The following is a 25416-nucleotide window of genomic DNA, read 5'->3' as shown; positions in this document are numbered from 1 at the left end:
TTAATTGTTTAACTGCTGTGGTGCTCCACCGGGGACGATTACCTGTCTGCGTGGAGCAGCAGCTGAAAGCAATAAGTTGTTCCAGGAGGCAGGTGGACGTGTCTCAGCGGAGCGTCGGTATAAAAACATAGAGATCACTGTGATCGGGGCTGCTGCAAGGCCTGCAGTCTTCACAGCTCCTTTGATTTATAGTTTGTTGTATTGTGTTTTATTTTTAGTGTGTTTACAGTCTTTTACCGTCTTCTGTGTGCTGTCATTGCTGGTAGCGTCACATGACATTGTTTGTTTTTTGTTTTGTTTATGTGTTAATAAATACTGCACGCCGTGTTGGCGTGTTTCACTGCACTTCTGTGTCTCTGTGCCTCCATTCCAGCTCTCACCTGCCTGTCTGCCTGCTTCAGTGCGGGAACAAGAAGTAAGAATACCACACCTGGACATGCAGGTTTTCTATATTGCGGAATACGTGTCTGAAATACTGCATATTAATCTTCCCATTTACTCCGTGTTTACTGCAAGTGGCAGTGGTGTTCTATTTATTTTGTGTCCAACCCCTGTAAATATAGGAGGCTGTGTGGTCCAGTGGTTAAAGAAATGGGCTTGTAACCAGGAGGTCCCCTGTTCAAATCCCACCTCAGCCACTGACTCATTGTGTGACCCTGAGCAAGTCACTTAACCTCCTTGTGCTCCGTCTTTCGGGTGAGACGTAATTGTAAGTGACTCTGCAGCTGATGCATAGTTCACACACCCTAGTCTGTAAGTCGCCTTGGATAAAGGCGTCTGCTAAATAAACAAATAATAAATAAATCAACACGTTTTAAAGAAATAGGAAAAATAACCACCAGATGGTACTGTAGGCCAAGATATAAACATACTTCCAGGAGAAGTGGTTTTGGACACAATATTCCGGATTTTACTTGAGTAACTCCATGCAAATATGTGGTTTAGTACAAAAGCTCCCTTTTTAAAAGAAAGCGATTCCAACTTTGTACTAAACCCCAACAAGCACAACCCTAGACAGTCAGCTACCTGCCAGGCACTGCAATCTGGTAATCCTGTTTAAATTCTGCTTCCCTCAGCTCTGTTAGGTCCCTCTGTTGCTTTTGATCCCTCCGTTCCTGTTTAATTATAATGAATGCAATTAATTAAAATCTTGTCTGCATTTATTTAAGATACTTCAGACTTTTAGGAGTCTTCATTTTTCTTGAGTAGGTGCTGTCTGTCTACACACACCACACGGTATATTTTGGCAGAGCAAAGCATGCTGCATGTGAGTTAAGCAACATGACTAGCGGCATAACAAGCCAGGGTGCACGTGCTGTCTCCCTCATAAGACTTGGCAGCAGCCGCCCTCTTGTGGTAAGAGTCTGAAATTACTCATCTGTGCAATTGGAATGGGGATGCAGAATTTACTGGTACAGCTAGGATTGAGACAATTTAAAAAAATAAAACAAACAAAAAAAACTATATAAGCATAATTGACATTTTATTTAACATCATATAATCAAAGAAACTAGAAAATGATACAGTACTTCATAGCTGTTTGTGCGTCAAATAAAAGCAGAGGTGAATGTAGCCAGGGTTTTTACTAATTTCTCTGCTACCTGTACGACTGCTAGACTACAATTTTTATTGTCTACAAATAAAAATGATGATGCAAAATAAAAAACAAAATACTTCCAATAGTTTACACTAAAATAGAGCGTTGGTTCGGCTCATGCTAAGTGTTAGAAGCAATTATGTTCTATCTTTTTTTTTATTATTCTGGTGGCGAAAAATGACTCTTGTAGCAGACTTGAGATGCTGGTAGAATTTCAAACAGGCGCATGCCACAGAATTTGCTGCATCAAAAAGAACAGCACAGTTGCCTAGATTTAGGTATAGAGACTGGGGACCCAGTTCATAGCTAGGAAGAATGAATTCCAGAACTGAGCATATACCAGCTCTGACAGGGAGGTCCATATACTATACATGGCCTGACATCACCTTCTGAGAAGACTTGAGGGGTTCATTTAAGAAACAAGCACAAGATCCTCTTTTGAAGGGCATTTAGCTTAGTCTCCTGGGGACAATTTTGAATCTGGGCCTAAAGGTCTAAAGCCTTAAATGAAACACCCTGTCCATCTAAGTGAATTCCAATTAACTATATAGCATATTTATAGTAAGCAAGTAGTTGGGTGTAGAAATACGGGTTTGTCTCTGCTGTCTTCAATGGAAACGTTCGGCAGCTTTCAATTTGCTTTTAACTTATTTTAAAATTGTCTGGTGTCTTCCAAGAAAACCTCAGAAAAACAAAAATAAACTGCATTGCTATTTAAAGTTGTACAGTCCAGGAATGCTTTTATCTTGCTTGGGGTATCGCGTGCAATGCCAAGAGAAAAGGCAAGGATTCCACAAGTGATCTATTACCCATCTATCTTGCACATCTGTATGGATTCTGCAGCTGAGCAGATAAGCTCCAGTTGTCACAGCAAAAAAAAAACAAATGTAAAGATAAAACCAAATATTTATTTAAAAAAAAAAACAGGCCAGAAATACAGTACGACTTGTTTTGGAATATCTAGGGTTATAGCTGATCAACCCTCTTCCACTTGCTTGAGTCTCTCTTTTTATGCAAGAAATAAAATATATAACTTGATAATGTAACTTGATGAGAAATGCTCTGCTCTGGTGGGATGTCTGTGATTGTATGTGTATACTGGATAAGTGACTTTAGGTCCTTCTCCAAAGACAAGCTTAAACTACATTTAATGCTTTATAAATAGAAATACAATAATGTGGAATAGTTGTATAAAGACCACTGAAGTGAGTAATAGAAAGCTAGTCTCAATAGAGGGAGATCTTCAGTTGACCTCCAAATTGATAGCCATTTGGCATTGTATTGAGGTGATTGCAAGGAGTACTTGACTTTGTTTGAGACTGATACAGTCAGAGAAGATTCACTTACTGTAACCTTGAAAATATGTTTGCTGACAAAAATAATGTTTGAAGCTTGTGCAGAAGCAGCTGCACTATATACAAATACAGTACGGTATGTGTTTTCTCCCTTTTGTTTACCTTTTTTTTAACGTGTGTCTTGCTGATTAAACTGCTTGTGCTGAATTCCAAGATGGTCCTGAGAGCTTTTGATACTAAAGTGTGTCTGAGCGGACGGTATTGGTTTTGACATGCGTTATGAGAGCCACAGGGCATGAAACAAAACCCCTGCCAAAAACCATTAGAAACAGCTACTAGATGACAAAAGCACACCACCTGCAATTAGTCTAGTTCAGATATGTAGAACTTGTCTTTTGATAACCCTTGAGAATGACGGGGAGCTGTTAAGGAGAACGCCTTTTTGTCCTTGTTCACAGCCCCATCCAAATCCTGCTCATAATTGAAGATAAATTGCTGGTCATGTCTAACCTGTAGCTCGAATGGATTAACTGAAAGGCTTATTATAAACCTGTATTTCATTTGTCTGTGAACCGATGAGGTGTTTAGATGAAAGTGGCTTTTATTTATCTCAGCTAACCTTGAGGCTGCACTTGAAAATCATAAATTCGACCATTCTAGATAGGTCCGTATTAGATGCTGTACCAAGTAAATTCTGGTTAGAAAGGAGACTGCTGTATACATGGGCAGGTCCGTGCAGACAGATGTTCCAAAGGAAAAAAAAAGTGTGCGTGTAACAAATGCCAAATACTGAATATAAATTAGCAAGTCAAAGATTCAACAATTCACGCACTTGGGTCATAAACTAACATGAAGGAAAACTTTAGTTAATCGCCTTATAGCAGTACCCACCTGATTCACGATTAACACTAATCACGATACTTTATTATGAGCATGATATTGTTTTTACACACACAGTTTTTACAATAAACACAATAGTAAATTGCTATGTTAATATGGCACACAACTTGCAGCAGAAGACTGTTAATCTCATAATAACGCTAGATTGACAGTCCTGTGTAAAAGATTAGCATAATTGTTATCCTGATATATTCACATTCTTGGTGAAAAATCATTCCTTATTATACCAGTTATTATACCTGCCACCCACAGTGAGATAGAGGGAGGATTCCAAATGACTTTGGGTAAATTCAGTAAGTTGGCTTGGTATACAAATAGAGTTGTGATTTAATTATTGCATATAGCCTAACGCCTCAAATATTCAGCCAGTGCATAGAAATCAATCCTGTATAAGCGATCATTTTAAAGTGTTCCAGTATTTGGCTGTTGCCGCCCAGCTGAAAAACCCAGAAACGCCCGTCTTGCAGATGCTACTGTGCCTTTAACAATAAGGACTGATTGTGCTGCTAGCCGACTAGATCATATCGATTTGTTTTGATATTTTTAGTCACGTACTTTTGTCATAAATCAGCTGGGAAATGAAGGTGAAAAAAAATTAGACAACTTGTTCAGAGTGACTCGCTAGACGTCAAAAAACAGCGAGGATTGCGTCATGCTTTCGGCTGCATATCTGCCTTACTCTTCCCACATTTGCCGTTTTAAATAGGGAGATACCTTATGCTTATAAAGCACAGTGATATTCCTTAGGATCGCAAAACGTTGCTGTACACTATGAAGATTCTGAAAATACTAAAGGGTGTTAAGTACTGTAACGCCAAGATGCTGTAACTGCCGAAATGAGCTTGTCAAAAAAAGTACGAATTGACGGCAGGGTTTTGTTCGGGGTAATTGTAATCTGACAGCATGGGACAAATAGATACATCCTGAAGATGTATCTGCCAATATAAACTTGGTCCATTCACAATATTGTTGTTGATAATAAAGTGAATACATGTTTTAACTCCATCCATAAAAAGGGCTTAACTGTATTTGCTTTGGTACCCTTCTCAAACAACTTAATTGTCAACAATACAGGCTTTGGATTAGTTTAGATTTTTTTTTTTTTTTTAGCTTCTTGAATAAATTGCTTCTTTTTATGCCATTTTAAGATTTTGCAAGTTTGCCCCAGGTCGGCATGTGATTGGATTTATGAATTTTAAGTCCCAGGTCAAAGTTACATTAGAATAAATGGCTCAAGACTAAATGGTCTAATCCCTGGCCGGGCGGCCAGCCCAGCATTCTAGCAGAACAAGTGGCAGCTGCATGTGTGACAGACTGGGACACACGCGCACACCCTTATTTTTTTTTTTTTCTTTCTCTCTCTCTCTCTCAACACCAGCAGCAGTGTTAACTGCTGGGTATCCCATAATTCCCCACTGTCCGTTTTAGCCATGTCATGTGCTGCCTGCATTGAATAACGCACACAGAGTGGGGGCAGGATTAGAAATGCAGAGGAAAGTAAAACTGGGGAGGGGGCGGGGACCACAAGCTTCAGCTGCAGAGAGCAACTTGGTGTTCGGACGGAGGGCCACCCTGGGACAAACCAGCAACTCGCTGAGCTTTGTCTAAAAACAGACTGACCTGAGGGTAAGACAGACCTGGAGTGCAGCTCTTTTAGACACTGGTGGTTCAGAATCACTGTCGCTGAAAAGCAATAGTGGGGAGGGGGGGAGGTGAACTTTATTCTGGAGCTGCTGATCTTGCTGGACACTGGTTGGTTTCAACTGGCATAAACACAAAGTCAAATAAGCCAGAGGGAGTAAGCACAGTTCATTCAGTTTGTGTACTGTGTTTTATTTCTTTTCTGGATGAGGGTGCCTGTCATTTTAAGGTCTGTATCTGGTTTTGGAAATGGTAATATGGTTCAGCCAGGGTATTTTGCTTGTGTTTATTCAGGTAAACTGTTTTTTCTTCTGCTCAAAATGGTCTTGTAATGTCATTTTTGTTTTATTTTTTATTTAAAAAATTCCAAACAACAGATCTTTGTGTTGTCTGAGGAAATATTGAATTATATAGGATGGGGAGGAATAGTTGGCACTTAATATATTACACTTTATTATGAGCAGTTATGTAGGCTACTGCATCCAGTGAAAACTCTGAATATAGGCTGAGTGTGAGTTTTCCAACTTTGTTTGTGTGGCAACTAAATTGCATGCATTTACATTTTATTTGCACAAGTATTCTTTGACATTTTTCCAAATTGTCAGCTGTAACAAGTCAGTCTGGGCCGGTTGTGCTTACTGTACTGTACTGTACAAAGTGAGTCGCCCTGACTCTGTCATGTTATGCAAAATTCCTTTAAATCTTTTGAAAGTGTCAAATACTTTTCAATTATTATTGCCTTGTTGCCATGCTTTAGAAAAAAAGCCTCTGAAGATGTGTATCTGTGGTCACAGCAGGGATTACAGAGCTGGACATTACTGTTCATGAATAAATTGACCATTACTGTGGTTTTATGTGATTAACTTTTATGCTGCTGGCATATGGAGAGTTCTTAAATGAGTAGCACAGCAACCGCTTTGTAGACGGGTGTCGGAGTACGAGCTGTTATCATTTGGGTTTGCATTCTTTTGTCTTGAGTTGGGCAGTGCAAGATTAGAAAGTGTACAAAGTATAGAACGTCACAGAACAGAATTGTATCTTGTTAACATCTAGTAATTTTTGACCTGGAGAGCTTCAATTATTTGTGAACGGGACATGCCAATCAGAGCCTTGGTGACTCGGTCCTTCCAGTAAGTCTCCAATTACTCCAAAGGTAATGTCTGTTTGTGCACCAGGGATAGAGGGATATGGCTACAGTTGCACAACATATAACCATTATGCAGAGTAAGGTCTGGTGGAGAAAGTGTCTTGATGACTTTCTAATCATACTGTAGGCATAAAATCAGGGGATACAGCCGTTAACAACAATCCAGTATCCCAGGAAATTTAGTCTGAAAAGTCTCCTAAGGTTTTAGAATCAATTTCCCTGGCTCTATTAGTCCAGTACACTTTTCACCAGTCCCATTTTCAATGTGTAGTTGAACCTTTTTTAAACTAGGAAATACATTTCTCTTAACCAGTCCCCTTGCTTTTTTTCTTCTGAACAGTGAGTCCCTTACCATTTAGACCTTCACTTAAAAAGCATACTCTTCCTGAAATCAAAGGCTGTTGTGGGAACAAAAAACCAGCAGCATTGTTCCATGAGGAGGAATGATCTCTGGATATGCTATGACGAAAGACAAATCCTCTTTCTGATGTTCAACGCTCCAGAGTGGGAAATGAGAGATTGCTCTGGTTTTGTTCCCCAGCTGACCCATGACTTTTGAAGAAGAAAAAAAAAGACAATCTGGTTACCTAGGAGAGGGATACAGACACTCAAAGCACAAGTGCTGTATTTTCAGAAAGTTTATTAGAAATTTAATATAGTTTATTTTTCATAGGGGCAGTGATAAAAAGGTTCAAGATCTAGTAGGGACTGGGGCTTCTTCAGTCCTACCCTGTTAGTGTACTGTAGCTGTGTCTTCCTTTGAATAGTAGTTGAGAGATGATGATGATGATGATGATCAACTGCCATGGATACCAGTTTTTTTTTATACCAGTAGTGTTTCGTGACACCATTACACGAGTTCAGCCTGAGCTACTATATTGAGGGCTTGAAATTAACTTTTCCATGCAATAGCCACCATGGCTAGTGGATGGAAAAATCCACCGGCCACACAGACATTTTACCGGCCAACATCGTTCCAGGGGGCGACGATGACAAAAGAAAATGCAGAAATAAGCAACACATATGAGCAGTCTCAACAGGGTCTGAAACAATCTGCCTCATGAGTGAAGATATAGCTTCTGAGATGTGTTGGGCATCTGCCCTCTCCACAGACTGCATGCCCACAAAGTACACAGTCACCAGCCCTTTCTGGCAGAATCATACATATACAATGCCTTGCATAAGTATTCACCCCCCCTTGCACTTTTCCACATTTTGTAGTGTTACAACCTGGAATTAAAATGGATTTGATTAGGATTTTTTGTCACTGATCTACACAAAATAGTCCATAATGTCAAAGTGGGGGGAAAAAATCTACATGTTTTTCAAAATTATTTACAAATAAAAAACTGAAAAGTCTTGATTGCATAAGTATTAACCCCCTTTGCTGTGACACCCCATAAGCTCTGGTGCAACCAATTGCCTTCAGAAGTCACATAATTAGTTGAATGGAATCCACCTGTGTGCAATTAAAGTGTCACATGATCTCAGATTAAATATACCTGTTTCTGGAAGGCCCCAGAGTTTGTTAGAGAGCATATCTAAACAAACAGCATCATGAAGACCAAGGAGCTATCAAAACAAGTCCGGGATAAAGTTCTGGAGAACCACCAATCAGGTTTGGGTTATAAAAAAATATCCCAAACTTTGAACATCCCCCGGAGCACTGTTAAATCCATTATTAAAAAATGGAAAGAATATGGCACAACCGCGACTCTGCCTAGAGAAGGCTGTCTACCAAAACTCAGTGACCAGGTAAGGAGGGCATTAGTCAGAGAAGCAACCAAGAGGCCAATGGTAACTCTGAAGAAGCTGGAGAGATCCACAGCTGAGATGGGAAAAACTATAACCCGGACGCTCCACAAAGCTGGGCTTTATGGAAGAGTGGCGAGAAGAAAGCCATTGCTAAAAAAAACCCTTATCAAATCCTGTTTGAATTTTGCCAAAAGGCATGTGGGAGACACAGCAAACATGTGGAAAAAGGTTTTTGGCCTTAGCGCAAAACACTATGTGTGGCGCAAAGCCAACACTGCTCATCACCCTAAGAACACCATCCCCACTGTGAAGCATGGTGGTGGCAGCATAATGTTATGGTGATGCTTTTCATCGGCAGGGACTGGGAAACTGGTCAGGATTGAGGGCAAGATGGATGGAGCCAAATACAGGGAAGTTCTAGAGGAAAACCTGTTTCAGTCTGCACGAGACCTGGGACTGGGGCGGAGGTTCACCTTCCAGCAGGACAATGACCCTAAACACACAGTCAAAGCTACACTGGAGTGGTTTAAAAACAAGAACCTGAATGTCTTAGAATGGCCCAGTCAAAGCCCAGACCTCTATCCGATTGAGAATCTGTGGCAAGACTGGAAAATTGCTGTTCACCAACGGTCCCCATCCAACTTGACAGAGCTTGAGCAATTTTGCCAAGAAGAATGGGCAAAAATTGCAGGATCCAGATGTGCAAAGCTGGTAGAGACTTACCCAAAAAGACTCACAGCTGTAATTGCTGCCAAAGGTGCTTCTACCAAGTATTGACTCAGGGGGGTGAATACTTATGCAACCAACAAATGTCTTTTTTTTTGTTTAATTAACTTTTGTGTCACAATAAAAAATATTTTGCACCTTCAAAGTGTTAAGTATGTTGTGTAAATCAAATGGTAAAAATCCCAATTAAATCCATTTTAATTCCAGGATGTAACACTACAAAATGTGGAAAAGTCCAAGGGGGGTGAATACTTATGCAAGGCACTGTAGTAGCTCCTGTTCTATGACAGTGCTGTCGTTGAACCATCTGACATCACTGACAGGAACTCTGCACCTTTTATTTTCTCTTGCAGCTGCCTTCTTTCTACCGCAGCAATGTAGTGCATAAATACTCTTGCTAGTTTGTCATGCCTAGATTTAGACTGGTCTGTTCATCAACCCTATATTATTAAAAATAATTTAAGTAATTAAAAAAAAATATATATATATATAAGTTTACTTTATTTAACGTGGTTGCATTGGTTTACTAGCAATCATTTTAATCCCTTTCAGAGTTTGTAGCACGCTTATTATTATTATTATTATTATTATTATTATTATTATTATTATTATTATTATTATTATTATTATTATTATAATAACATAAAATATTAAAATAAATAAATACATAAACATAAATAAATAAATAAATAAATCTTGTAGCACAGTAATAATGTGTTGGACCTGGGACACCTTGCTATATACAAAGTGTTTAAAACAGCAGTCGCTGTATTAAAATAAAACTTCACCGGTTACACGTTCAGTGAGGTTAAAATACTCGCAAGTTGATTGCATTTGTTCAGGAATTGATACCCATGCGTTCTCCTTTTTCATCTGATCTTTATAATCGGCTCTATCGACCAACATATACGCAGGGATAAACACTGAGCAGCTTCTCGACAAACAACCAGTCATCCATTTTGGCGTTGTAATAACCATAGCGACGAGGTCAAAGTTCAGCTGATTTGAACTGTCAGCGACTGCAGTTTGAGCAGGGCGATTGCCGGTAGAAAGTATAATCTGCACGGCGACACGACAGTGATTGCAGGTCGCCTTGCTCTTCAACGACAGTCGAGCGATGGAATATAAACCAGCCTTAACACTTTGAATGCCACATTGTTTTGCTGTACAATGTTGTCTACCAACATTCCGCATGATTTAGTAAGTGGTATTATATATACTTGAATATCTAAAAAAAAAAAAATTAAAATGATACAACAAAAGTACAAAAGGATAATATGTTCCCTACTTTGCAGGCTATGAAATGGTTGGTTGTAAAGGTATTAATTTAATTATTTGTTTGGAAAACTGGGTAAAAGTCTGTACAATATAGGTAAATGTGAAATAATTTCCTAATAATTTCTTTTATACAGTACTTTATACACTGTATGTCTTCATGCCTTCAGGAGAGGATAGTGTTTGAAAACTATGTAATATACTGTGTATTTTAATTAATCTTTTTTTTTTAATTCACGAAACAGTAGAAACAATGCATGTTGTTCAAATTAACAGCAATTTACATATAAAAAGAATGACATACGATAATATTTATACTATCTTAACAGATGCTGTTTTTATAAAAAAAATCCTTTCTGATTTAAGTAAATATCAGAAACTAACCTCAATTCTTCTCAATTAAAAAAAAACAAGAGAGAGATGCTGACGGACTGTACGGAAAACTAGTCCTGTCACTTCACAGCGCAAGCACCACCTCATTCTCTGTTTGTGTTCATATGCGGTTTACTGAAAAAACCTTGAATGACAGCATGTATTAAATAATAGACCAATCGAAAGCAGAAGTTGTGGTCCTTATTGTGGTGACATAATATTTAAGTTTATTGTTATAGACAACAGCTTCTGTTTATTAAAGGTACAGCGGTCTGTCAGAATCGCATCACAGGCACAGAGCCGCTGGCATTCAAAATGTTAAGTGTACAAAAACATACCCGCCACTGTGGCATATAAGTATGTGAAATTTACCCGCCACAGACCAAATTAACCCGTGGTTGGCGGGTTGGCAGGTGTTAATTTCGATCCCTGATATTGTACTGCAGAATCTCACACTTTATTTTAGAGTTGTTTGATAGATTACTTGCATGCTTTAAGAAGAGAGTCCAGTAACTAGCGGTTCTAGTTGAGAGATGAATCCATTCTCCACGGTGAAACAGTTCTATCCAGTTGCACAACTGTGACACACACAGGACTCCAATGGATTAGAGGTCAGTGCTTCAGGTTAATTCTTTATAAAACACACAAGTGCTGTTGGTTTTAGCAAACTACACTTGGATATACAGTCAATCCTGTGTCTGCTTGTCTGTGGACTAAAAAAGACAGAACTCATAAAAGGGTAATATGCGTTGAGCAAGAGTAAAATGGCAAAATGCCCCAATTACACTGGAATTTAAATTATACAATAAAGCTTTGTTTACCACATAGAAGCCAAAATTAAATGGATGCCAAGCTGTCTTTCTCTACACTGGGTAGGTGGGGCTCAAAATTATCTTGGTTTTCAACCAGCAGAGTTGACGGTTATCTTCATTTATCGCAGAAATATAAAAGTCACAAGTGAAATGATTCCACCGTGTAACAATTTTTTTTAATTTTTTTTGGTTCCTGGGTAGTAAATGTTATTTCCTAATTGTTAATGCCTCAAAAGTATAGAAAATGGCTATTATTCCCCACAAACTTTGCTTTTGTGACCAGGACAGTGATATTTTGAAATTTACCTATTTTCCAGAACATTACAGATGGATTCAGTGCTCGGTGAAATAAATGTATTTTTGTAGGATGGTACAGAGGGGAAAAAGGAGCCATGAAGTTTGCTATCCCAAGAATTTGGCGGGAACCCACTGACCACTCAAGCAACTGCTACCTCTGCATGGTGGACCCTTCCAAACGTCGGACTGGCAAGAATGCACCTGCTATCACGTATCTGGACCTTCCTTCATCCATCGCCCCGGTGCCACACTGCCATGAGCTCCCCGTACCCACTCCTCCGGAGAGTGAGCAGCCGTCTTTAGAAGAGAGCAGCAAGTCAGAGAGCGAGGAAGACGTTGTAGATCCAGATGACAATTTCAGAGGTGGAGCTGAGGAGAGAAACCCATACTACCCCAACCAAAAAGACCTCAGCGACTTGATTAGAGATCTTGGTCTCACCAAGTCCAATGCCGAGCTTTTGATGTTTAGGCTCAAGCAGTGGAACTTGTTGGGTGAAAGTGTGCAAGTCGCAGATCAGAGGAAGCGTCACCAACCTTTTTCCAGCTTCTTCACCCGTCAAGATGGGCTCTGCTTCTGCCACAATGTGACCAGTCTGTTCGAGGCAATCGGAATCGCCTGTAACCAGAATGAGTGGCGCTCATTGACAGCTCATCCAGAAGCCTCAAAGCCGTGCTGCTCCATAATGGTAACAAGTACCCGTCTCTTCCCCTGGCTCACTCGGTGCACCTCAAAGAGGATTACAACAGCATCAAGACCTTGCTGGACGCCTTGAAGTATGATGAGTATGGCTGGGAGGTCATAGGAGACTTCAAAATGGTGGCATTCCTGATGGGTCTCCAAGGCGGTTTTACCAAGTTTCCCTGCTATCTTTGCCTTTGGGACAGCAGGGACACCAAGGCGCACTACCACAGGCGGGACTGGCCACAGCGGACCGAGTTCTCTGTGGGGAGGAACAACGTCAAGTGGGAGCCACTGGTGGACCCCCGGAAGGTGCTGATGCCATAGATTCCTTAACAAAATGGCCATGTATTTGAAGCTAGTGCAAAGGCAGATGTTCTGAAAATAACAAAGCACATTGTTATTGGTGTAATAGCTTAGTTGCAAGTAGCTGTTGAATGTATTGCTCTGTGTAGTTTATTTGCTAATTTCATAAGTTAACTCTTTCAACACTACAGGGCTGTATACAGTTCTATAAAATAAACTACTTAAAATGGCACACCAGTCTAGTAGTATTAGAAAGATCAAAACAGCAGCCGAGTCAACTAATCAAATATGCATATCTATGCCAATTTGTATTTCTTTATCCAAGGGTAGTATTTCTGTGAAGTGTTTAGATTTCAAATTGCTTTACTGTATATATCAGAATTTTCCTATGGACTTCATTAAAAATTGGGCCCAAGGTTGTTTTATTTATTTATTTATTTATTTATTTATTTATTTATTTATTTGTAATGGGTTTTGCAGACATAATTGGTCAGCCCCCTGTGTTGGACTGCTACTCTAGCACCACATGGCACTGATGTATTGACCTTTTTTCCCCCAGGTTTCACTCTGTCCATTCTGACCTTTTTAAACAAGCACTGAATCACAAAAGAAAATCCAAATAATAAAGGTTTAGCAGATTAAAATGCGTGGGTACTCTGTTGGGCTTCAAACAATGCTGGTACTGTACAGTTCAGTAGCTTGCTTCAAGAAGACTGGTGGCCTGGATTGCAGAGAACTCTTGATTTTCAAAGGACTGCTACACATTAACACCACTTCCATCAATACATTCACGATTTTATTTATTTATTTTATTTTATTTTATTTTTTGGTTGGGTAACTGACTGATCTCTTAATGTTAGAATACCTAATAGGTATCTACAAAAGCTGGTTTACTGTATGGACTGGATCTGGTGATGAAATTCCTTTTTAAACAGATCACCAAAATGCTATAAAATCCTGTCAAATCCATTAAAAACAATAGACCCACTTTTACAATTTTAAAGATTACCATCCCAAACAACTTGCAGACATTACTGATGACAGAATTGTATTTTATATAGGACTGTTTGTTTTTAAATGCTGAATTACCAGAAGATTGCATAGATACACAAGTAAACCATGTCGATCTAAAGTACAGTACTACCTCAGTGGTAGGAAACAGTTCTGCTGTAGGTACGATTTCAGATGTCTAGAAACTAGACTAGAAAAAAAAAAACATTGTTTTGACTCTCCAAGGTGCTTGCCATTCCTAGAATGACCTTTTACAGATATGCCTGATGGTAGATGGACACCATTTTGAACATCTGGTAAATAGTTAGTGCGTAATGTGTTCTGTTTGGCCCAATGATCCCAGACTTCTGAAACACCCTGTATATGTATAGTCTCTGTTATGAAGTTGCTTTAACAACAGCTATACATTCTGTGGAGTTGCAGGTTTGCAAAGTAGTCTGGTACAGGTGGTTGGCAAATTTATGCTCTTGCAATTTCAAATTGAATGTGGGTCCTATGACCAGAACTGAAACTCTAAACATTAGGGCAGGGGGGCATGGGTTCAAGCTCTTTGGCTGGCTTTGACTCATCCTTTGCTGTTAAGTCTTAAATGAGCAGATTGGGGCAGTCTTGTCTGGAAAGTGGCTGAATCTTAATTGCTTGTTGGGAGATCAGAAGTGAATGTGGATAGCTGAGCAGGATTCAAGCCGATACAGTAGATGTACAATTTGAGGTTTGGTGTTAATCTTTACCATTGTGTACTTCAGCAGTAAACCACCCAGAATTGAAACTTCCATTTTGACACGTTTTCTGAAAATATGTTAACACATATATAATTTGATGTTGCAAAAAAGAGATTGGTCTATTATTCTATTTGCTTAATGCAGTTCATTTTAAAACCACACTTTATTTTATTTATTTATTATGTTTGATTTATGGCAGACATTGAGGAAGTTGGTCTTGAAGGTAACTTTTTTTATACTTTTAGTAAATCTGTTAAATTTGGAACCTAAATGGCAAATCAGTTTTTGAGCATAAGAAAAAAAAAATATTTTTACTTCAGTTTCTTAGTTTTGATTAAAAATGCATGTTCAGTGTGCCTCCCATGTTGCTGTGCTATATCATGGCAGCAATGGCCTACAGTTTAGCGGTTTTTGTTTTATTGTTTATGAAAGGTGGCATTTTCACATCCTTAATACTGTACTTTTTATATATTAAAAAAATAATAATAAAACCAATATTTAATTGTTGTGTCATTTTGTGGTTCAAAGTAGGTGGTCACCAGAATGTACAGTTCCAATGAATGACAAAAAAGTATGCACTTCGCAGTCCCATTGTTGGGTTAGTTCCCCTTTGCAAATGGAACATTGCTCTTCAGTAATTACCAGTTGGGCTGTTATGTGGCTTCCTTTTTTTCACTGATTTTAGTGGTGGTTTTTAAAGAAAATATTTTTTAAAGAAAAGGGTTTGTGGGGGTGGAGGTTATAATGTTTAAGTATCATTTTCATAAACATTCCGGATTGGGGTGAAAATATAATGTGAGCTGGGTAACCATTGTTTACACACTTGTTATAATCAGGGGGTTATTTAGAAAATGATATTGTAAGAGCTCCTAATCAAGTGCGTGCTTGTCAAATCAAGGATGCTCACCTTGTGGTGGATTCTGCCAGTAATTGTGCAATAAGGTGAACCGTCATTGTTTGCCCCCCACTCTCCCCCCCCGTGTGTTTGTGTGAGTGAATCTGTCTCTCTTGTTATTGGCCAGGCCGTCGATGATGCTCAGGAGCAGCACTGCCTCCCAGCCCACCTCGCTGCAGAGCTGTTCTTTAAGAGGCAGCCCTGGGCCCCCTTCAATGAATAAATCTCTCACTCGCTGTGTCTGTCTCTCTCTCATTCGTTCTGTCATCTCTCATTCAGTAAGCAACAGCTCACTGTCTGTCTTCAGTACTACGTCTCTGCAGCTAACCTTACCCCTGGTTTGGAGGTGTATTGGAAGATTATTGAACTCTGCATCGTGTTTTATAGGGGAAGCTTTGACTGAAGTCATTGATTTTACAAGGACACCCAGCTCCTGAGTGTGCTCTGAGCTGCGATTTTGTAACAGCATTGAGAACTTGTTGCAGGTATATTTAAACATATAAAACAACATTTTAGAATTTAGAAATTATATTGTTCATCATGTGTGTAAATGTTTGTCTATGTGTACTATAAATGTGTTGGTGTATGTGCTTTATAACATGTGCTGTATATCTTTAAATATGAAATGGCTGTTAGTACCTCCTGTATCATTTATATTTGTGTTTACCTGTAATAAGCTGTGACGGTAGTGCCTCCTTCCATGCATGAGGGCTATATTGGTTGTCTACAGTATTTTCCTAGAGTTACTACAGCAGACAAGTAGATTATCACTGTGAGTCAACCAGCAGCCCATAATCTTTGTTTTGCTATACTATACAAGTTGTCAGTCTGTAGTATTACTGTATGACCTGCATTTTCTAGATGAGGATTATATTGCAATTTTGTGAATTGTAATACCAGGTTGCATTTACTGGAGCTCCTTTCAGTGTTTGCAGCATTAACTTGATCTGAGGGTTCAGAGGGTGGGTAGGTGGGTGGACATTGGGGGGGGGGGGGGGCAATGTAAAGCATGCTCCCCACTCTGCACAACGAAACAGACAAGCTTGTTGCATTTATTGGAAATCGGTGTTCCGAGAGGACAAACGTCATTCTTGTTTGTTGTGCTGTGTATTCCAGTCGTGTGGCAGTGATTCACACTCCTGTCTGAGAAGGAGAGAGAGAGGGGGGAACTGCGGGGGAAGCCGTGTGATTAATTGCAGGTATTTTACTTTCAGTGATGCCTGGCTGTACTGTAGAGTAAATGCTATCTGGAGTTTATACTGTTACTTTAGAAATGCCATCAGATTCCAAGTAATATATTAACAGAAAATTGATTCTATGTACATTATTGTCAGTTATCTGCAGTACACCGTGCATATTGAAAATACTGACAGTATTAAAATCTGTAAAGTACATGTTAGATTTATATGCCATACAGTATTTATGCAGAATATTGTGTGTGTGTGTGTGTGTGTGTGAGTGTGCAGTGGGGGGATGTAGCCTATAGCTTTTAAAAATGCTAACTTTACAGTTGTTATTGCTAATGGTAAACTGACTCACTGGCCAGTTTGTTTTTGAAACAGCAGGTGGTAACAGGCTCCATTCTAGTGCTATTCTAGTTAACTGGCTTTGTACGGAGCAACAGTAGTCTTTTAGAAAATGCGAGAGAGCAGTAGGCGGGTGGAAGCGGAGAGGGGGGGGTTGTTGTGATTTTAAAAAGACAGAGCATGATGCAGTTTGGGATGCAATGACTGTTTGTTACAGCAGTTTAGGGTGGACGGTATCTGTGTGGGTGGCTGTAGAAGGATTTTGAATGTTTGGTAGCAGCATTAGAAAGAGCAATTGGCCATATTGATGAACAACAAAAAAAAATGTACTGTGCATTACGGTACAGTATTAGTCGAATGGATTTTAGTACTTGGTAGATCTTGCTTTGGACTTCTGTCAAGTAAGTAATTTCAAGCTTAAAATTAACTGAGGGGAGCGCTTTTTTTTTCTGTAACCCTGTCATATACTTGAATTGGTTTATAGAACAAACGTCTGTAGCAATTCTAGTACTTCAGTAGATGTTGCTGTATTGGAATGTTCTGTTTGTTAATTTTGGTTATTGCACCCCTTTTGTGTTTTATACTTTCCAGGTTTTTCCCTAACCCTGTTGCAGAACTGATTTGGGATGCAACATCTTTAATTGCGGTTTTTGGGGTGATAGTACTGTTTTCACTGGATCTCCTGCCTCCCAATCCTTGTCCTATTTAAGTCAAAGTTCTACTTCTGCTCTGTACCTATCACTGGAGTACTGCTGTTAGCTGGGGTTTACTGCAGGCTGGTAAAATGTCCTGCTTTTTGTAAACTAGGACTGTTTCCTCCCATTCTTTACCATCAAAAATGGTCAAACTTGCACTTCTAATAGACTTTTCTTTAACAGTCGTAAATATAAAACTTTATTAAGAGAGTATCAAACCTGCAGGTCCTTCAGTTTATATGGCTTTTTCATATTTGTTCACCTAACACTGAAGAGCATACTGTACATTTCTAAACACTGCTACAGTTTTTAGCTTATTTATATTTTCTTAATTTCTTGCATGCATTTTTGCCTGAATAGGAAATGTTAATGCACCATTCAGCAAGGTCTGCCAATTGACAGCTTGGGAAGATGAAGTAAAGGTGTGCTCCAGGTCTGATGCATTTGATGAGTTATTGAGTCTGTGTGGGTGGATAAACGGTATGGTACTGCACTATCACTCCGCAAAGATGTACTGGCTATTCCTTATTTTTTATTTATTTATTTTTTAAAGATGGGCTGTTGCTGTGTTGTCTACTGTACTGCTGGTTGATTTGTATTACCTTCCGCTGCCACCACCAGGCAAATACTAGTTAGTGTGTCGCATTATGTTTTACAATGGTCTCCATTTCCAGTTGAGTGTCTGTTTTTGTAGGAGCATTTTAAACAGTATCCCCCCCAACCACCTCAATTTTATCAGAAATGTAGTTCTCTGATTTCTACTGATTTTGGTACTAGTTGTCGTAGCTTCGCAGTGGGATCAGGACAGTTAGTTTTGTTTCTGTGTGCTGCGTCACATCTCTTCAGAAGCATCTAATTTGACCGGAACGCACTAAAGGTGTCCCCCTCCCCCGAGTGCTTCAAATGGGATTGCTGAAGTCAATCCTCTTGACAACAGCCAAACTACTTCTTTTAGGGCCTTCTAAATTTTATCTTCTGAATTTGAGTGCACAAAAGTTATCTTCTGATTAGGAATTTCAAAGTCAGTCTGTGACAGTTGGTTATTGTAAAAGTGATCTGTCAGGTTGTAGATATACAGTATGGTTATGGAACTTATCCATTCAAAAATGCTTAATTATAAGAAGGAACTGGACACCGCCTGTTGCTGAATAATTTATTAACGTAAATTACAGTTGACTGCAAGTGAGAGGAGGTGGGGCTGGGGGGGGGGGGGGGGGGGGGATATATCTGATTAATCCCCGTAAAGACACATCCTGATCTCGGTACCTTATTTGGTGTCTAATCCCTGTATATTTTATGTTTTAATTTGAACCTTCAAGCCTTTCATTTATTCTTGCACATGAAACCTGTATTATGTTATATAATGTTCAACATGAACCTCTAAATATAGTTACCCATTTGAAAAAAAAAAAATGTTTGCACCGTGTTGACATGTTCTCATTGCTACAACACTTGTGCCCCTCATTATAGGCCTATTGCTGTGTTTGACATTTGGAAGTGTCAGGTGGCATGACCTGATATCTTTAGCAGTTTTGAAGCCATTTTCATATCCTTGGAACACCAGAATTTGCTACAGTATATAATGCAGCGGAAAACATATTGCCACTCAAACTAATTTGTTTCTTTTCTCTCTCTCTCCTTTTTACACAGGAAAGGGACATCTCTGCTGTACCATTTCTGGGAGCAAAATATGGAATGTGTCCAGCTGACGGCACCCAAAGCAAACTGTACTGACGTGCTGAAAACCACCAGTTAGCAGTTCTTCTACCCCTTGAACACTACAGAGCGACTTTGTTAAATTGAAGGGGAAGAAGTTAAAAAAACAACAAACATTTGTTTACACAAATTCTGTTTTATAAATCTTCAAGCATTTTTTTTTTGATACATTGCTTTGTTTAATTGCTTTGCACACAAAAAAGAATCCAAGATGGATATGGAAAACTACTTGTGGTTGGTGATCCTGGGTTTCATCATTGCCTTTGTGTTGGCCTTTTCTGTCGGTGCCAATGATGTGGCCAATTCATTTGGGACAGCCGTGGGCTCCGGGGTGGTGACTTTGCGGCAGGCCTGCATCCTGGCTTCGATATTTGAGACCCTCGGCTCAGTGCTGCTAGGGGCCAAGGTGGGAGAAACCATACGAAAGGGCATCATAGACGTCGGCCTTTATAACAACAGTGTGGACGCGCTGATGGCCGGGGAGGTCAGCGCCATGGCTGGTAAGTAGGCTGCATTCCATTCATTCAGTATTTAAAAGCATGGCATTATGTTATTTTAGTAAGTTTTTACCACAGATGCAGTACTTTTAGCTATACTTGTCTCAAATCCTGGTTTAAAGACAACTACACTCTATTTAAATTTTGTACGAAAGGAAATCCTATAATTTTAAATTAATAAATGAGAGAAAATGCTGCTGGAAGCATGGGATCGAAAGATAACTTGATTGATTTCCAGCAGCCTTTGGAATGTTTCAGTCGATGTGTCAACAATGTATCAAAAACAAGGTAATCAAACCTAAAGCATGAGGTACAACTGAAAAAGAAAGCTAACTAAGAACAGGTGTATTGAATAACTGGTGTAGATTGTACTTGTAAAAAAACATGTAAATGGCAGTGGGTACCATTCTAATGATATAAACAATATCATTATTTAAATCTGTTGCTATGAAGTTAAATCGAATGGACTCCAATATCTCCAATTGGCAGCGCACAGAAGATTATCTTTATAGAACTGGTTACTTACACATGGCATGCAACAGTTTTCCCATGTACGTGGCCAGTGGTAGGATAGCATATTTGTGTTCTATTTCTTTTGTGCTTTTTTGTCACTGGTAACCGTTCATGTTTAAGCATAGGAGTGGTAGACTGTAGTGTAGGAACTGCATTTTTTTGGTTCATTGACTTTTTTTCCTTCTGGTATACAGTATAATTTCTCCTGCGTCTCCAAAACTGCTGCAATGCAGTCATTACACCATTTGGAATAACAATGTGCCTCATTCTCCTGAGTGTGGCCTTTTATTATTATTACTATTATGTTTTAATTGTGAAAACAGAAATGTCACATGCAGTAGAGAAATCACACAGAGGAAGTCATATAAAATATGGCTTGCTAAATGGAAACTGGATTCTGTTTTCCCTGATGGTTGGTGCTGCATACTGTAGATGCTGTCGGTTTTAAACCCTGTCTTCTGTAATTTCTGTTATGATGTCTCCAATAAATAGACACACATACGGGTTTGTAGGGTTAACTGTTACTGATTTTCTAGCTGCTGTGAACGTTGCCTCCATGTTTGCTGTCCCTACACACAATTCTACATTAATTCCCCAGTACTAATCTATATGCCACACTTGCAATAAAGTACTGATTTTATATGCCCTGCTGTACCCATGCTGTTCTCTGGCCTGCTGCAGGACATTAGAATGAGTTCTAACACACAGCTGCTGAGACTGAACTGTATGAAATTAACAGAAACAAATCTGTTTGCATAGGGAATGAAAAGCTGTGGAGGAGAAGATAAGAAAACAAAGGTTTGGGTTAAACATTTTATAAAGAGTAAACTGCAAGGTGGTGTTAATTAAACATATCTTAACATCACCTGGAAGCTTTATCTTTTTTTTTTCTTTTTTTTTCTTTTTTTTTTATTAATTTAGTCATTTGACAATTTTATTTTTATTATTTTCACCCAATTTGGAATCGCCAATTATTTTATTATGCTCAGCTCACCGCTACAACCCCTGCGCTGACTCGGGAGGGCGAAGACGAACACACGCTGTCCTCCGAAGCGTGTGCCGTCAGCCGACTGTTTTTTTTCACACTGCGGACTCCCCATGCAGCCACCCAAGAGCTACAGCATCGGAGGACAACCCAGCTCTCGGGCAGCTTACAGGCAAGCCCACAGGCGCATAGCCAGACTACAGGGGTCGCTGGTGCGCGGTGAGCCGAGGACACCCTGGCCGACATAGTCCTCCCTCCCTCCCCCCGGGCAGCGCTCGGCCAATTGAGCGCTGCCCCCTGGAAGTTCCCTTCCTCGGTTGGCAAAGGAATAGCCTGGACTCGAACTTGCGACGTCCTGGAAGCTTTTGACTAGCCACGGTGCTGACTGTAACCACAAACTAAGTGTAGCTTTTCCTTTCTTCGTGATGCTTTCTAAAAGGGGAATGGTTTGGCTGACATAAGAGCAGAAGCTACATAGGCAGGGAAACGTGAGCCAAGTCATTACATAGGATCAGAAACTTGAAGTTGCCAAACCCATCTGACATTCGAAACGTGACTGCAGGCCAGGCAGTCGAGAAGGGGAATTAGCTTTGAAACCAGAGCCAGAAAGGAGCAGTGCAACAACGGGAGGCATTTTGACCCGCATATACTGTAGTGCAGAGGAGGCAGTGCAGGAAAGTCTAACCATTTATGAGGCATAAAGATTAACATTAGTTCCATTATAAAGAAGAACCAAAGTTTTAAACCCTGCAAACTTGGATAAATTCCAATACAGACCTATTGAATATTTGCCCACAACCCTTTACATTAGACAATATGGCAACTCAGTAGAACTATTCCTGAGGTTAGGTGAATGAAGAACTGCTGCAGAACTAAAAAAACATTCATACATCTATGGTGAACTGTGAGATGAATATGTGAGCACAAGTCTGGGCATGCAATAGTATAGACCTTTTAAAGGGTTAGAGTGATATCGAAGTACCTAGACACACACTCGTACTCTTTTAGTTCATCCTCTACTCTGCTCCCACCATTATACCCCTATTTTGAGCATCAAGATCTTAATACTTTGTAGGGCTGGAAGTGCATATGAAAGTTGCATTCAGGCTGGGATTAAATTTTAATTTTAGCAACACTAGTCATATATACCGGTATATTTCATTCAAAAATCCAACACCATTACCAATGCTGCATCATTAAATGTACCCCATTTAAGAAAAATCTAGCGTTCCACATCCCCACGTGTTGCTACAACTGTTTACATAACGTACCTGTCATTTCTTTTCATTGTTAACATCCTGACAACTTGTTACACTTGTAACTTCTTCTAAGTCGGTTTCAAAGCTCTTTTCAAAATGGCCGCTCTAGTGCACTGATAGTTTAAGGATTATTGCCCACATTGTCAAACAAGTAACACAGCAATAACGATCCGTGATGTGGCACGGAACAGAAAAGCCAGAGCACTTATGTGTGTTAGTTTTAGTTTTAGTGTGTTGTGTGGGTATTTTTTTTTTTTTTTAAATCACTCTTCCTGCAGTGATTTAGAGGACAGATCTCAAACCCCAGTGCACTAGGCGGACATTTTGAACAGATTTGAAAGTTATAAATGTTAAAAGTTGTCAGGATGTTAACAACGAAAAAAAAAATTACAGGTACATTATTTAAACAGTTACAGCACCACGTGGGGACGTGAAATGCCGTATTTTTCAGAACCCCGCTACTTACTCCCTATGTCAGGAACGTGACTGCTTTCAGTATATTCCCACATTGAAATGACGGCATAAAAGGAAACTGCAAGACTTTATATAGAGATTGTAAAGGACTATGATTTGTTGAAATGAACACAGTATTTGTTAAAGGTGCATTGATAATGGTTTCTATTCCGTTTTTAAGTAGACTAAAATGACATGTAGATGTGTGACGAAACTATGAATGACTAGTTTTCAGAATGAGTGGTAAATTATTGCGATATACATACAGTAACAATCTCCATTTCATTTTTTAAAAATAAAAAGGGGTGTTTTTTGAATGTGTGCATCCCATTGATCATTGTTACTGATCATTTATTTAAAATATATTATAAACTAGTGGTCTTTATTTTCTTATTCAAGTAACATAATTCATTGTTGGCCTGAATTAAATGAAGTCTCAGAGAAACTGTAATTGGTTAGGACTGCAACATACTTAATTGTGTTACTGGTACAGTAGTATTTAATAATAGGAATTGGGATCACAGATCACCAACCTACTTGAGTACATACTCTGTTTTAAGTGTATAAATATTCAAAAATAGGTTATACACTTAAGCAGGTTAGGCTGCATGTATCTGTGTGTGTCTATATCTATCTATCTATCTATCTATATATATATATATATATATATATATATATATATATATATATATATATATATATATATTGTAAGATAGCGGGTTGTGAGAGACAGCAGGGAGGGGGTTAAAACCTCCCTGCGAGAGAAATGCACCTTGTTGTTAATTGTCTTGATGTATTGCTTTATTGTTTCATTTAATTTGCTTATTGTTTAGTTTAATTGTTTTATTGTTAATTATCATCCGCACCTGGACGTTTGTCTCGGGTTCCGTGCGGCCGTGATCTGGGGCTGATGGGAGAGTTCTTCAGCGGCTAACTGTCGCTCGACAAGATCCACAAACTCATTAATAGTAGTGGGGTCTCCTTGCTGTAGTTGCACAGCCGTCTGTTGAAACTCCTGCATTTTAGCGCTATGGTCCTGTTGCACGGCCGTAGCGTGCAAAAGAGCCCGAATCAACATGTCCGTGGTCTCCATCTTATTAAACTTCGTGGGCCGACTGGAGTATGTTTTCCGTCGATCAGTATCCCACTTCTGACACCATATGTAACACGATTGCCACTCACTCGGGTTCGTGCCCCTTTAAAATTACGACCCAGCACACAGAAATGGATTTTCTTGCGCGGTTGCGCCAATTTTTTAATAAAGACAAAAATAAAACAAATACACAAAATAAACACCTAGCTCCTCTTGGAGTGCTAACTATACAGGTTATTCCCTGACTAACTTGCAGGACGGCTAAGCCGTTTACCTGACACCACAAACTGGAACACACTGGTTCGACACCGCACTTACTTTTTCTCTGGCTACTCGGAGACAGAGCACCTCTTCTGCCTCCTTCTACTCAGCAGCCTCCAGCAGACTGCTTGCTCTCCTTTTAAATCCCGCACCTGGACCTAATTTTTAATAACGTCCAGGTGCGGATGATAATTAACAATAAAATAATTAAACTAAACAATAAGCAAATTAAATGAAACAATAAAGCAATCCATCAAAACAATTAACAACAAGGTGCATTTCTCTCGCAGGGAGGTTTTAACCCCCTCCCTGCTGTCTCTCACAACCCGCTATCTTACATATATAATATATAATAAACAGTACTGTACAAAAGTTTTAGGCAGGTGTGAAAAAATGCTGTAAAGTAAGAATGCTTTCAAAAATAGACATGTTAATAGTTTATATTTATCAATTAACAAAATGCAAAGTGAGTGAACAGAAGAAAAATCTACATCAAATCAATATTTGATGTGACCACCCTTTGCCTTCAAAACAGCATCAATTCTTCTAGGTACGCTTGCACACAGTTTTTGAAGGAACTCGGCAGGTAGGTTGGCCCAAACATCTTGGAGAACTAACCACAGTTCTTCTGTGGATTTAGGCAGCCTCAGTTGCTTCTCTCTCTTCATGTAATCCCAGACAGACTCGATGATGTTGAGATCAGGTCTCTGTGGGGGCCATACCATCACTTCCAGGACTCCTTGTTCTTCTTTACGCTGAAGATAGTTCTTAATGACTTTCGCTGTATGTTTGGGGTCGTTGTCATGCTGCAGAATAAATTTGGGGCCAATCAGATGCCTCCCTGATGGTATTGCATGATGGATAAGTATCTGCCTGTACTTCTCAGCATTGAGGAGACCATTAATTCTGACCAAATCCCCAACTCCATTTGCAGAAATGCAGCCCCAAACTTGCAAGGAACCTCCACCATGCTTCACTGTTGCCTGCA

The 25416-nt window shown here is 39.4% G+C and overlaps 1 protein-coding gene across 8 annotated transcripts in view; it reads left to right on the top strand.

Annotated features, from left to right (window-relative positions):
* Nucleotides 1-25416, top strand: part of LOC117409298 (sodium-dependent phosphate transporter 2-like) — a 65219-nt gene that overhangs the window by 20777 nt on the left and 19026 nt on the right. For 4 of the 8 annotated variants that reach the window (XM_058994713.1, XM_034015120.3, XM_034015124.3 and 1 more), the window contains one exon: nucleotides 19302-19867. In XM_058994713.1, coding sequence (XP_058850696.1) covers nucleotides 19579-19867 — 289 coding nt within the window. In that variant the 5' untranslated portion in view covers nucleotides 19302-19578. Of the gene's footprint in view, nucleotides 1-5286; nucleotides 5419-15653; nucleotides 15916-16571; nucleotides 16630-17189; nucleotides 17358-19301; nucleotides 19868-25416 lie in introns of those variants that run through there. The other 4 variants (XM_034015121.3, XM_034015123.3, XM_058994755.1 and 1 more) reach the window with 4 other exon arrangements.

This window comes from Acipenser ruthenus, chromosome 2, assembly GCF_902713425.1.
Source record: "Acipenser ruthenus chromosome 2, fAciRut3.2 maternal haplotype, whole genome shotgun sequence".
NCBI lineage: Eukaryota > Metazoa > Chordata > Actinopteri > Acipenseriformes > Acipenseridae > Acipenser > Acipenser ruthenus.
Note: the sequence above shows the minus strand (reverse complement) of the source record. Positions and strands in the feature narration are given on the sequence as shown.